Source organism: Solanum pennellii, chromosome 1 (assembly GCF_001406875.1).
Source record: "Solanum pennellii chromosome 1, SPENNV200".
NCBI lineage: Eukaryota > Viridiplantae > Streptophyta > Magnoliopsida > Solanales > Solanaceae > Solanum > Solanum pennellii.
This window is the reverse complement of record NC_028637.1, coordinates 87,378,354-87,393,280: the sequence shown is the minus strand read 5'-3', so window position 1 is coordinate 87,393,280 and position 14,927 is coordinate 87,378,354. Positions and strand designations below refer to the sequence as shown.

Sequence of the window (14,927 nt, the reverse complement as noted above, 5' to 3'; positions counted from 1 at the left end):
TCATCATTGCAATTCTTACATTACTAACTTTCCATTACAATATTTGTCTTATATTAGAAGTTAGAGATCATCTATAATCTATTCCTGCTGTAATTTCAATCTGGAAAATTTGGTAGACTCGAGTTATGCAGTTATTTTAAATATCGCATAAGTAAAATCACGTTTTATAGTTGGTTAGAAGGTAAACTATTTATGTGTTAAACTAATATGATATTTGATTCGCATTTGTGAGCGTTTAATAACTGGCGTAGAGATGAGTAATGTTGTTATTAAATTTTACACAAATAATACCACACTTGGTAGTTGGTTAGAAGATAAATTATTCATATATTGAATTAATATGATTTTTGATTTTGCAATTTAGAAACCCAAATAACTAATATAAATATTATACTTTTATACGTAGGTAAACCTCGATAATCCTCGATAATTCTAACTAACTGCCAAACGACGGAATTAGGTTTTTGAGCAATATTATTAGACATGGTAAAGGGTTCTTTTTTGAAATTCAAATTATCAGCCTAAAGCGGGAATAATAAAAAGGCAAGAAGCAGAGTACTTCCTTCATTGCAGAAACTAAACTCACTACTACTACAGTACTCACTACTCTGCAACAATGTCGAAACCCCAGCAGCAACCTAGAAGCCTTAATCAACGCCATAATCAGATTCTCAGTAGCCTTTCTGCTTCACATTCTAAACCTCTGCCTGGTACTCATACTTTATCTGTTGGTTTTCTTGTTTATCTTCTTTGAAATTCGGCGAATGATTCATTGATTTTTTTTTTTTGTGTAGATGATATGACAAAATTCGAAGCTAGGCGAGGTTTAAATAAAAATGACGACTTTCCCACTTTCTCTTTTACTATTGATTCCGATTCTTCTCCTTCTCCAGGTATTTTTCTGCTAAATCGATGTTTATCCCCTTTTTATTTTGATGATTTCAAGCTGATATGGGTGTATTTTTTCTGGGTTTGTGTGTGGGTGTAGTTCGATTTTCTTCAAATGGTATAGGAAACGACGCCGTTCCTAGTTTTTCTGGGATTGCTGATTTCAGTCCTGATTCTGAGCCTTCTGGTATTCCTTTTACCTATGTAGTTTTATTTTTTTCTGCTGATTTCTTCAAAAGCTTGATAGATTATTTTAATGGTATAGGAGAGGTGGAAGAGATTAATGATCAATTGACTTTTGAGAACGACGTTCCTGATTTCAGTCCAGATTCGGCTAAATCTTCTCCTTTAGGTATTATTATTCAGCCATATCTCTCTTTTTGATCGAACCTACGCTATTCCTAATTTTGAATACTTTTCTTTGTCAAAATATGCTCTTGTTTTAATGTCGATTTGTACTTGTTTTCTTTTAACTATTGTGTAGGGGGGAATGAGATTGATGAATCCAAGCATGAAATTCAAGAGGAATTAAGTGATCAACCCAAGGATTATTCCGATTATCAGAGTCCTGGAACTGGTAAATGTTGATTGCTTGTAATTACTAGTGTGTCTCCGATTGTTTTTGTAGTCCTCTATATATATATATACTGGACCATTAGTGTAATTTAATTTGTTATAACATAATTATGTACTAGGCATTTGGGATTATATCGGATATGTTATTGTTGCAGCTAAGAAAAGTTAAAATTTTATCATAGCAGGTCGTTTATTATTTATTTCCTTGTAACTACCTTATGTGGCATGATTATGTAGGGTTAAAGGAGATTGATGAAACCGAGAATGGAATTCAAGAGGAATTAAGTAACCCACCTGAGAATTCTTTTGATTCTCTTGATAGTTTGTCTTTTTCTGGTAATTACTAGGGTCTCTCAAATTCCTTCTTTTTTTTTATTTTTGCTGAAAATAAGATTATGTGCTTCCTTATGTCCCTATTACAGGTTTTCCTTTGTTGTGCTGCTTAACTCTTTTTTTCTTTTGAATAACTGATTTTTTGCAGGGAAAAAGGAGATTGATCAACCCACGAGTGGAACCAAAGAGGACCCACTATTATCTAAAATTGTTGATAACAGTTCTTCCCTATCTGGTAGATTAGTTATATATTCCCCTCCCTTTTAGCATGTTTTTGTCTCCATATTAATCAGTAAACAATGCTGCAGTAGATATGGAAAGGTCCGAACATGTGCGTGAAAACTGTGAACTCTCTCAGGAAGGCCAGGAAGATTACGAGAAAACATCAAACGAAGGTAATGTCTGTCCCCTTGAGAAACGATATGCTTGTGTCCAAAATTTTGATGTGTGCAGGGAACTTTTGTGCACTTCTGATTATTGATATTGATGTTGATGAGCGTATGGTCTGACAGGAGAGGAGAAAATAACGAAGGTGAAGATCAAAGGTCGTCGCCGCCTTTGCAAAATTTCAGAGGATAACAATGACAGTGAGGAAATGAAGCTTAAGGATGATGAAGAGTCCGGACTTCTCGGCATAACAGATTTTGATTCACCTCCTCGTCAGGTGAAAAGTGCAGTTCAGAATGAACATGGTGGTTCTGGGAACGAAATAAGGGATATCCTGAATGATTTAAGTTCAAGACTTGAGATTTTGTCCATTGAGAAAAAGAGGGCACCGAAGCCCCATGATTTGACTAAGAAGAATGAAATTCCGGAATACCAAAGTGCTGGTTCCTCATTTTCACTTTCTTCTGGTTCCTCATCTGATTCAACCAAGGAATCTAGGATAGGAGGAGAAATTCCCAAGGAGTATCGGAAGAAGATCGATTCAGGGACTGCATCTAAGAACAATTGTGTCGTCCATAAGTTCAATGATACAAGATCTTCTGTTGGAGCACCAAAGAGGAAAGAAGTTAAGCAGATGACTGGAAAATCACAGCCCATGAAGAACGCTATTTCTGCCTACAAATTCCTGGAAGAAGGAGACGCTAATGACAGTGATGATGATTGTGTGGTTGTTGGTGACGAGAGTGCTGTCACTCAAGTGGGAAGACATAACAGGAAGACTAGACATGAGCGTAAACATTCAGATGACTTTGATTCACATGATTTTGTTTCAGAGGAGGATCACACTTACACACTCAGTGGACCAAAGTTCAATTATGGGTTACCTGGTAAAATTGCCAAAATGCTGTATCCTCACCAACGTGAGGGTTTGAAGTGGCTTTGGTCTCTTCACTGTCTGGGTAAGGGTGGAATTTTAGGCGATGACATGGGTTTGGGGAAGACCATGCAGGTAAAAGTCAAGGTTTCAAAGTAACATGTTCCACAAAATAATTTCTGAAGTAACTTTTTCTACTTTTACCATGTGTTAGATATGCGGCTACTTAGCTGGATTGTTTTATTCAAAGTTGATAAAGAGAGTGTTGATTGTTGCTCCCAAAACTTTGTTACCCCATTGGATCAAGGAATTAACTGCTGTAGGCCTTTCTCAGAAAATTAGGGAGTAAGGCTATCTTGTTTTTATCTTGTCTTGTTGATTTCAACTCTTCCTTCAACTGGTAGTATGAAATGAGAAGTGTTCACGGTACTTTCTTGGTGCAGATATTTTGCGACTAGTGCCAAACTCCGAAATTATGAGCTTCAATACGTTCTTCAGGTTTCATCTTCTATACTCATTAAAGCTTTGCAAGTTCATCATGTTTAGTCTGTTTTTTACTGGGCATATTTTAAATATGGATTTCATACCACGCAAATATTCCATCCACTGATTGTGCAGATGGAAATTATCTTAATCGTAATGTAATTTGTCAGGATTATATGCAAAAAAAGATAAAAGAAGAGTCTAAACTTGTTTCTCTCTTCCTCTCTCCTCCTATAGATTATACCTTTTAATATAAAGATGAGTATCTGATGATATTTTTTTTAAAAAAAATGTGTATGAAGATGAGTATTTGATCTTACCTTTATAAAAAAAAAAATGTGTATACAGATGAGTGTTTGACACAGTTTCATGCATTTTATATTCTTTTGTGTGTATGTTTTTGACTTGACATATAACTGTTGGATATCTAAAGCTTCGATGGACTTACATATTCTAGGTTATATTAAGTTGTATTTTTTGGCATGGGTCTATTCTATGGTTACTTCTTCCCTACTTGTAATTTATTTTTCATTTATGCAGGACAAAGGCATTCTCCTGACAACATACGACATTGTAAGAACCAATGTGAAGTCTTTATGTGGTGATCAGTATTATGAAGACAGAGATGAGGAGTTGACATGGGATTATATGATTCTTGATGAGGTACTTCTTGATTCATGTAGAGTTGATTGTTGCATTGATCATATCTCCTGGAAAACATGATTTGACCCGCTTCCTGACCTAATAACTTTGGAAGGGTGCGGCCAGATCTGATCTTAGTTGCTTGAATATTCATATCTGCTGCAGCTGCAGCAAGTTCATAGGCCATATTTAAATATGTCATGACCTACCTACCTTTGAGTGTTTGGAGGTTGTGTTCAACCTTCATCTTATTACTCGACATTGAAAAAGTGTTAAATTCGATTTAAATTGTTTCATTTGCCTTAAAGCTTTCATTCTCATTTATTGACTTCTTTTTTTGACATGAAAGGGCATATGCATGGATGAAAAATTCATATCCTCGTTGTTTTATTACAAGTTTCAAGGCGTGAATGTATATAAGTTTCTTAAAGTAGTTTCTGAATTACCAGGGGCATCTCATAAAGAATCCCAGTACACAGAGGGCTAAAAGTTTGCATGAGATTCCTTGTGCTCATCGTATCATAATAAGTGGCACGCCTCTTCAAAACCACCTCAAGGTGTGTATACTTTTACCTTTTTTATGTCAATTGAAATTATATAATCAAGTTAAATTTTGTGTTTGCTTTTCCTGTATTCCTATCACTCCTTACCCCCAAACAGGAGTTATGGGCGCTGTTCAACTTCTGCTGCCCTGGGCTGCTGGGCGACAAACAATGGTATATCGACATGCTCAAATCCAATCTGCTTATATAAAAATATTGGGCTTGAATAACATAAGCTACTTCTTTCTGAAGGTTCAAAGAGAAATATGAGCATCTCATTCTTCGTGGAAATGATAAAAATGCTTATGACAGAGACAAGCGTATTGGCTCAGCAGTCGCGAAGGTGATTGCTAGACCAATCTTTTATACTCCGTGTATGCCAGTTTCTTCTGTGTTCTTATGTTTCTTGATTGTTGTCTTCTTTGTAAGGTTCAATATCTACATCATTTAAATAATGCTGTGGTATCATTTCATCCTTTGTATTTGTTATCATCGATCTTGAACAATTCATGTATTCTGAGAACTTTCCTCTCACACTGGAATAAATACTGGTGCCGCCATTAGAATTCAAGACATTATAAGGATTCATTTGGAAGGGTGCATTCGATAAAATAATGCATGTATTAGCTTTGTGTATTACTAATACCTTGTTTGGTAAACTTTTTCAACCTATATACACTATATTCGGTATTAAGATATGTATACTAATACATGGCAATCCATGGTATTACTAATGCAAAGGATTTTAACGTATGCTTTAACATGATTAAAGGTACAATTGCCCCTCAAAACTTTTTTCACGTCCTTTCCACCACATTTGTGGAGGGAATTTTTGTTAAAACTTTAAAAATTATGCAATGCATGTTATTTTTAATATACCGAACCAAACACTACATAAGAAATCATCTCAACATAACTAATACAAGTATTACTACACCATATTCAGTATTATTCTTATACACTCTGCCAGATCACCTGAAGTCCTTTTTGGCAAAGCTAATTATTACTTTCACATTTCATTCATTCTCTTTTCTTTTCTTGAAAACTCTCCTCCAACCAAAAGCAGAAAAATAATTAAGCTAGATAGAAAATGTAGGTCCTGCATTCTGGTCTTCACATTATATGCATGGATATGCACATACTTGGTGTTTTATTTTCATCAGAGAAGATAGCCGATTAACATTTGCCTTCTCAAGCTTTTGACTTGCACTCTGGGACCTGTCAAGTTGGGGTTTCCTGGGTCTGGAAATTTGTGTTTTTGTTCTTTGTTTTACCGCCTTGAGTTGTAAGTGATTAAGCAATACCAACACACAACTAATTGATGGTGGTTTGTCTTAGATGGTTGCTAGGTTTCTCAAGCTTGAACAGTTTACACTATGTTTGATGAACGTACATCTGATATGGAAACTAGAGTGGCTTAATAAACTTCTCTTTTCTTGGCTTAATAGCTAAAGAAATCACTCAAGTCTGAGTGGTACAAACTAATAATGCTGCTTTTGGATATAAAAGTGAAGCGACTTCTACTCAACATGTGCTTCCTCTTTTTAATTTATCTCTGTGAAAGAAGAGAAAAGAGGAGTGCAATATACTTTTCGTGATGATTAAACTTACAAAATGGCTTCTTATATAGGATTTTTTCGCCTTTTCTTATAAGGTGAGTTATCTTTCATACAAAGATCCTATAATTTCAGCAATGTTCTAATCTGCATGATTCTGTAGAGAAACTTATCTGGACATATTTTGACACTTGAGCTTGCCAGATTTATGCTTGTTTCTCAGACCTCAAAGTGCCTTGGTGAGCTTATCTGCCTTCATTTGAACTAAAAACATCAAACAAGATGAGTCTTGACTTGGAGGGTTTTCACGAATTAAATGAAATTAATCAAATATATTTTTCGTTCTCCAAGAAATACCAAGCTTGAAATCATAGGGATACTTGCTTTTTATTTATTAAAGGAAATTCAGAAGAAGAGTCGTATCTACAAGGTAATGAGTACATGATTCTAGCTCTGTTACAATGTGTGAGAATAGAAAATTATTATATTAATATGTGCACATATTTTAGATCAAAATTGCATTATAATTTATGCTCTGTTTATGAATCATGTTATTTCCTGGTATTGGGTCAATTTATGCTTTTGTTCTCTCTGTTTGATTTTTTGCTATATCTCTGTTTCTGATATCCTTGTTGGGTTATTGTTTTGTAGCAGATGCTTAATCCCACTAAAATTTGTTACCGTGCGTTGTACAGGAATTGAGGGAACACATTCAACCATATTTTCTGCGACGTCTCAAGAGTGAGGTATTTTCTGATGATTCCTCGACCAGCGCAAAACTTTCCAAGAAAAATGAGATTATTGTGTGGCTTAAATTGACAAATTGTCAGGTATTAGTTTGTTTCCATCACTTTGACAGTTTATCATTGATTTGTCTCTCGAAGTAACTTGTTTTGTTAGTCTTCTGTTTAGGATAAACTATTTAGAGTTTTTTTCTAATGTTGTACCTTACTGCATTGTTCAGCGGCAACTCTACACAGCTTTCTTGAAGAGTGAGATTGTCCTGTCATCCTTTGATAGGTCTCCGCTGGCTGCACTTACTGTAATGTTCCAGATGAACTTCTTCCATGCCTACTCTCTCTGATTATTTCATAAGTTTTTAATGGATTTATGCAACACAATCAGTAGCGATATTATCATCTGGAATTTGCTTTGTATAATCATCTCTCCCTATTTTGCTAATAAAGATCACTAAGCATGTTATTTTACTTGTACCTCGACCTTGAAATACTAGATTATGTATACTCAGCTTCCAAACCAACTTTTGTTTTCCTCATTTCTTGTTGTTAACATCTCATTCATATCTCCAACTTTTCTTTTTCTCTTGTAAAAGAACAGATTTGCAAAAAGTTTTACTATAATTCTATAAGAATTACCTTGCAAGCTTACTTGGTATTTCAGTTTCTACCTATTGCAACTGTTGTTCTTTACAACTTGTAGATGAGAAATTCTGTAGAAGAAGCATATGAAACACAGCTGAGTTGTTAGGCAACAACTCTAATTTGAATTAGTGGTTGGAGACACGTATACCTCTAATCCCCTTTTGAGAAGCCAGATTATGGGGTCAAAATTAGTTGTTGAACAATATCAAAATGAAAAAGCAGGTCAGACTAGTTAGTCTATCCTTTATCAAGAGAAAGAGAGAGACATACAATCGTCGATCTTGCCTCCTAACAATTAGGGGACTTGAGATTTGAGCCTGCAAAGAGCTTGTTGATGCATCTTTCCTCCCTAAAAATTGTTTTGGTTGATTATATCCGTACTCCAGTTTCATTTGGCACTTCTGAATTTGTGATGCATGAATTTGAAAGCTCCTAATCACTTAACCTTTTCCATTGTTATCTTTTCTCTTTCATCTCTAGGTACATCTCTCTTCCTTTCACCTGCATATATAGATTGTATCTATTTCTTTGGCTCGACTAGGCTTCATTAAAGGATCCTAGGCTTGTTCTTAAACTTTGTTTTGTCTTATGTCCTTGCTAGGGGATTTTGTAGCAGAATTGGACTAAATTATAAATTATGTACATTTATGTTTTTGTAGCTGTAAGAAGTAAATACCTATTACATTTTTCACGTGCAGTTACAGACAAGCATTATCATTGTAGGATAGATATTTCATTTTAACTTAAGATTCTGTTTTCTTTTTTCAACTTTACCTCTGAAATTTTCTTTTCAAAATTTGTTTGCACGTCGGCCCTTCCCACGTACTCACCCCTTAATCACTGTACTGAAGTATGCTTCCCTTTGATGATAGAATCCTCCCTATCCAAATATTCCTTTTTTATATATAAGTACGTGTTGTGCACAGATGTTTTCATTACTTCTCTGGTATTCTCTTAATCAATCTAGTTTACCTTCGGTGACCATCATTGCCATTACACTTTAATTGTATGGTGTTACATCTGGATTGCTTCCCCTGTATTTATGGCACATAACGTGTTTTGAAAATATACACGTTACTCTCTCTAATTTTTTAAAATTGAGAGTGGTGATCTATTTTTGTAATTTGATGTTATTTCTGGAGTCTGGTTCAAAGAAAAGTTGTAGCTTTCATTGTTTAGTCTTGCTCAAGACATCTTCACGTCTTTTTGTCAAATTTGACATGACACTCAATATCGAACAGATCTTAAAGAAAATATGTGACCATCCACTACTACTAACAAAGAGGGCAGCAGAAGAAGTTCTTGAAGAGATGGATTCAACCTCAAACCATGATGACCGTGCTGTGGCAGAGAGATTGGTTATGCAAATGGCAAATGTGTCTGAGAAACTTGAAGAGGAAGTAGTATCACATGATGTTTCCTGCAAGATAACATTTATACTGGCTTTGTTGGTGAGATGTCAATAGCATAAGTGATGTTCTACCTTACCTTAGCAATAGCTTGTCTTTGTAATTCAAATGCTTCTTCATGCAGGACAATTTGATTCCCGGCGGACACAATGTGCTTATCTTTTCTCAAACACGCAAGATGCTTAATCACCTCCAAGACGCTTTAATATCCAATGGGTTCCAGTTCATGAGGATAGATGGAACCACCAAAGCTACTGACAGATTGAAGATTGTTAATGTTTGTCTTCTCCTTGTTTTTGATATTTAATTCTCCATAAAATTTTATCCTGATTTTTTATGCCAATTTTACAGGAATTCCAAGAGGGTCGTGGTGCTCCAATATTTCTTTTAACTTCTCAAGTTGGTGGTCTAGGTCTTACACTCACAAGAGCAGATCGAGTGATTGTTGTTGATCCAGCATGGAATCCAAGGTATTCTTGGAATGACTTTGTAATATCTTCTTAGAGTTACCTGATGATTGACCTGCGTCTTCTTTTAGTTGGATAACATTAATGTTTTAGACTACCCAGAGAATTTTCAGTCTTCCGCTTCCTATTTGATGATGTCCAATAATCTTGTTTAATCTTAATATTTCTCTCATACAAGTAGGCTTTGTCTTCAAACTTCTGCCAATTTCCGGTCCACTTTTCTTTAGATCCTCAAAACTTATATCAGTAGTTCAGTACCCAAAACCAACTTCATGAAAAACGACGCCATTAAGAATGCCATTTTAATATCTAGATTGTTAATAATGCCATAATCTATTTTGGTTGGGTTTTTATATTTATTCTCAATCAAGGGAAAATAATTCATTGCATATATGTCGAGTACTATTTTAGTTGAAGAGTAAGGTCATCCTGTGCCTTCTTTTTTAGTAAGATCATAACCCAGGAATTGCAATCTCTCGCTTATGCCGCATGCTACTCAGAATATATTCTTCAATGAAAAGTTTGGATTGTACTTATCAGACATTACTAAATGGCTACTGGCAGATAACAAAGCTTCTTTGTGAAGATGTTCCTAGTGCCTTCTATGAGTAGTACGAGGTCTGATAGTTTGACTGTATGCTATCTATATTATAGATACTATTTATTTTTATTGTTGTATTTTGATTGTGAATTGGTTGCACTTCTTTTTATGTGTTTTATTTAGAAAATATTCATACTTCAGTTTCATGTCAAAGTGTGTTACTGCCTCCATGCCCTCTAAGATTAATGTGTTTGTCCGGGAATTGAATCTAAGATTATAGTTTGACTTTTATATTGTATTATGGTAATAGAAGAAGTAATACTCCTATTTTCAAAAAGAATGATGGGGTTTGGAGTAGAGGGTCAAACAATTCAATTTTGGATCTCAATTTGGACACAGATTTTTTATTTACTTTTTAAAATAAAATTACACATTTAGAGCCTGTTTGGATTGGCTTTTGACTTATAAGTCAAAATCTGTAAGTTAGAAATCATATCCTATAGCTTTTGGCCTATTTTAACTTAAAATCAAGTGCTTATAAGCACTTCTTAAATTTTTACCCAAACAATAAAAAAGTGCTTCTTATAAGCCATTTTGGCTTAAAATAAGCCAATCCAAACAGGTTCTAAGAATCTATTCAAATTGTAAATCACAGTTTATTTTTATAACTAAAGTTACTTCAAGTTTTCTCACGATTGGTGATACAATGGGACAACCAGGAAAAAGAATAGTAGTTTCTAAAAACCAAATTCCGAAGATTAGGGCTACAATCCCAGTCCTAGACATTCAGGATTGTTTTTATTTTGTAAGGTGAGGATGTAGTCACAATCAAATGAGCACAAATGTTCATTGTAAAATGCTTCTTCTTTCTGTTCTTCCCATACTCTTTAAGTTTTTGTTAGGGATTTGATTATAGCCATTTACTTTCAAACTTGCAGCATGGATAATCAAAGTGTTGACCGCGCCTACAGAATTGGGCAGACCAAGGATGTTGTTGTTTATAGATTGATGACTACTGGCACAGTTGAAGAGAAGATCTATAGGAAACAGGTATATATTTGTATTTACACTTGAACGAGTTGTGGTAAATATACAATTGGTTAATGATGAACAAGTGAACTTCGGTAGTTGTGACCCTAAATATTTGATACATCAATTGTTATGTGTGGTTGGTTACCTTGAGAAGTATGGTGATCATTATCTGATGTTACTAAACTAATGCCTATTCTGATGGAGTGTAGGCAGCTAACATTGTAGTCTCTATAGCTAACTGCATGGTCCTTGTGTCATGAAGAACTCTAAAATCAAAGATGTGCTTTGTTATTTGTGAAAATGAGGGACGAATAGAGAAATTCTTATTGAAAGTGGTTGTTTACTAAAGGGATGCTTGCGTTTATACAACCTTTAGTCTATGCATAAGATAAGTGAGTACTTATTATTTCAATAGTACAGATCATTATTCTTCTAAAATTAAGTACAGAATATCTTGTGAAGTATTACATAATATATTTTTAGTATCAATGAATCTCGACATCTTGTGAATCTAAACACATTTTAAACTTTCAATTTTAATTATTCTCTTGACTTGTATTTAAGTTGATTCTAAGACCAAGAGAGAGGCAATTTAAAATTAGTGTGATAAACGTAGAATTCCTAGCTTTGAGTATCTGACCTACTTTTAAGAAACTTCAATATTTTTCTAATGTTTGATGTCACATCCTATGGCAGAATTGTTATTTTATATTCCCTATAATGCACTCTATCCAATACTCTTATGGTTCAGGTATACAAAGGGGGATTGTTCAAAACAGCAACTGAGCACAAAGAACAAATCCGTTATTTCAGTCAACAGGTATATACATGGTTAGGTGGATATTCTAAAAGTTTTATTTGTTATTTCAGTCAACAGGTATATACATGGTTAGGTGGATATTCTTAAAATTTTATTTGGTATATCTAGCTGCAGTATGAACAATGCTGATTTGCTTGTGTTGTCAACTTTTCAGGATCTTAGGGAACTCTTCAGCCTTCCCAAAGATGGTGGTTTTGACATATCAAATACTCAGAAACAGTTGAATGAAGAGCATGATCATGAGCACAAAATGTAATGTGTTCATATCTCATGTAATTTTGAGTGATTGTTCTCCTGTCGAGCTTTGATAGGATTTCAGATTGTTTCTCAGGGCTTTTGCACCTTAAAATCATCAATAGTTTATGATTATTTCCATAATCCAAGTTGTGCTTTTGCTGTCGACTAGTTTTTACAATGATATTCATTTGCTGCAGGGAAGAGACTCTAAAGGCCCATGTAAAGTTTTTGGAGACTCTGGGTATAGCTGGAGTTAGCAGCCATAGTTTGCTTTTCTCAAAGACAGCGCCTGTATCAGCTGTCCAAGATGAGGATGAAGTGAAAATGTAAGTCATATGATTTTTTAAATTTTGGATCATGCCAAAGCATTATTTCGCAGATGATACTATTTTATAGTCTTTTCATCCTACTCGGATTAGCAAATATACTACTGGAGGAGTTAAACTAGCTTTTTTATTCGTCAATTATACTTTTCAAACATTTTTAAATATTTATAGTTGCAATATGCTAATTTCCTAACTGTGATATAATATTTTTGCAACGCAGTGAATATAGTTTGACTACTTGCAAATAGTTCAGCTTCATTTAAGTTTTAACTACTAAAGTTTTGAACTTTCATAGTTAAATATAACCATACATTTAATATATTCTCTCTTTACCGATATAATACATGAATATATTAAACTCCATGTTCAGTGGAACGACATGAAAGGGATGGAGGGACTAAGGGAGTATGTGGAATCTTACTCAGCTTCATATCGCCCCTTGCCTCACCACACATGAAATGTATAATCCTATTTAGCTTCATGCTCCTAATACAAGGACATGAAAGAGCAGACAAGATTACAGTAAATCTTTAAGTACTATGGGGAAGTAAGAACAATCGTTTTTAGGAGGGAACAACTGTGTAGTTGAAGCACACAAGGACCCACAAAACCGTAGTTTTCTGCATCTCTTTAAGATCAGTTTTAATGGCTTATTAACTCAAGACGTTGCACTTGTCCAACAATTGGAGACTCAACTTGAGAATTGCTAGGACACCAAGTTAGACTTAGAAACAATTCTCTGATAACTCATGTCTTCTCATGGGTGAAGTTCTGCAATTTGCAGAAGTGCATGCTTCTTATTGTTAGTAACAAAGCAATCCAAGCAAGAAATGATCATTTGTCTTTATTGTTCTAATTTGCAATAACTCTAGTTTTTGTACTTACATTTCTATGCTTTTCCTGTCTTCTTCTTATTCTTGGGGACTCTTGCTCCTTTTTACTGATTGCTAATTAATAGTAATAAATATGATACTGAATGTTTCAAAATAATCATTTTACCAAGTCGAAAAGAAGAAACTCATTATTTGATTCGTTTTTTCCTGCCGGCTTGTGCAACTTTCAGTTTAGTTGGGATTAACATAGTATTACGTAGTTACTGTTAACTTACATACTAAACACTGCATTATTTGTATGCTTCACTTGCTTGAAGCTACAGAAATCTTGTTTTTCTATTTCTAAACGCTTTTTGCTGTAAACTTTTTAACTTGATCTATGAGTTCATTCTAATAAGCATGTGCAAGTGTTTCCTTAATGTTCATGATCTTGAAGATCAGTGACTTGAGCTCATTAATAGTGTCCCTTGCTAGTGTGCTACCAACTAAAAGATTGTCACTGTGCTGCCCTGGCTGTTTCTTAGTGTGCACTCAGAAAGTAGCTATGTTTTTTCATCTGTTACCATCATCTTCTAAGAGTTTTTGTTTTCTACCTGTATGTGTAGTGCACGAGAGAGGATGACATACATTGGGAACTCATCATCATACTCATCAGTTGAACGTCCTGTTGATGCGTATGACTCATATAAACCTCAATTAGTAACTGCAGCTCTCATCTATTGTCTTTTGATTTAGTTCCTCCGTTCTTCTTCCAGGAGTCAGTATGCTTTTAAGCCAAAGGACGTGAATTTACAGAGAAAGTCTGTACCTACTGCTAGAGTTGGTCGTACAGAATCTCAAATCCAGGATGACCTCAGGCGGTGTTATAGAATGCTTGCGGATAAGGTATATCATGAAGCTTATAATAAATATATACTTACTATAGTAACTCACTTGTATTTTTTGAACTTTTGTTTCAGGAAAAGATATCCAAGTTATTTGATAATGGGCAGAAGTTACAAGGTCGAATTGCTTATCTGCGTGAGGAGCTGGAGACTATTCGAATGAAAAAGGATAACAAGAATGAAATCATTGACTTAGGTGATGACATATCTGAACAATTTGACAGGGTTGTTAATGTGTAAATATTGCTCTATTTTCATATCCAACTTTTTTGTCACTTCAAAGTGGGAGCATTTTTTGTTTACTTTTTGGGTAAACACTTATATGTAATTCATTAGTTGGAGATATTTTCAATTAATGCATTTAACCTTTTTGGTCTTTAAACACATTGTATGATTTTTTTCTAATATATACGATCCAACATAATATAATATACCCATAGTCATGTTAACAGTTTATAAACGCATAGCAAAGCATTAACTTAGTTGGTATTATTACAGGTCATTCAGATGGTAAAACTTAATAACAAAATAAGTATTAAATAGTAAAAAAATATATATTTTTATAGACGAGCAAAAGTAAACGGAAACCGAAAGTACTTTATAAACCACTTTTTAATTTTCCGTCTTACAGATATATCTGCAGTAACATCATACTCAATATAATTCCACAAGTGAGGTCTGAAGAGGGATTGAATGAACGTAAACCTCATTCTTG

The 14,927-nt window shown here is 34.4% G+C and overlaps 1 protein-coding gene across 2 annotated transcripts; it reads left to right on the top strand.

The window, feature by feature from the left end:
- Window positions 1-533: 533 nt before the first annotated feature.
- LOC107008412 (protein CHROMATIN REMODELING 24) lies at window positions 534-14,596 on the top strand. 2 transcript variants are annotated; one of them, XM_015207443.1, is made up of 27 exons: window positions 534-710; window positions 795-893; window positions 989-1,075; window positions 1,154-1,240; window positions 1,373-1,465; window positions 1,702-1,800; window positions 1,946-2,032; window positions 2,109-2,192; window positions 2,310-3,193; window positions 3,273-3,403; window positions 3,502-3,556; window positions 4,082-4,204; window positions 4,633-4,740; window positions 4,844-4,899; window positions 4,978-5,068; window positions 6,977-7,111; window positions 7,246-7,323; window positions 8,905-9,114; window positions 9,197-9,349; window positions 9,424-9,542; window positions 11,019-11,130; window positions 11,864-11,932; window positions 12,087-12,184; window positions 12,367-12,495; window positions 13,934-14,002; window positions 14,084-14,213; window positions 14,288-14,596. In XM_015207443.1, the coding sequence occupies exons 1-27, from the start codon at window positions 617-619 to the stop codon at window positions 14,450-14,452; spliced, it is 3,645 nt and encodes a 1,214-aa protein (XP_015062929.1). In that variant the 5' UTR covers window positions 534-616; the 3' UTR covers window positions 14,453-14,596. The 2 variants fall into 2 exon arrangements, with proteins under 2 accessions (XP_015062929.1, XP_015062928.1); XM_015207442.2 differs by having other exon boundaries at window positions 617-710; window positions 2,106-2,192.
- Window positions 14,597-14,927: the final 331 nt, after the last annotated feature.

Bases quoted from the DNA above. Each gene is read 5' to 3' on its own strand.
- LOC107008412 (XM_015207442.2), top strand. From the start codon at position 617: ATGTCGAAACCCCAGCAGCAACCTAGAAGCCTTAATCAACGCCATAAT. The intron at 711-794 runs GTACTCATACTT...TTTTTTGTGTAG, and splicing joins ACATTCTAAACCTCTGCCTG to ATGATATGACAAAATTCGAA. The intron at 9,350-9,423 runs GTTTGTCTTCTC...CCAATTTTACAG, and splicing joins ACAGATTGAAGATTGTTAAT to GAATTCCAAGAGGGTCGTGG.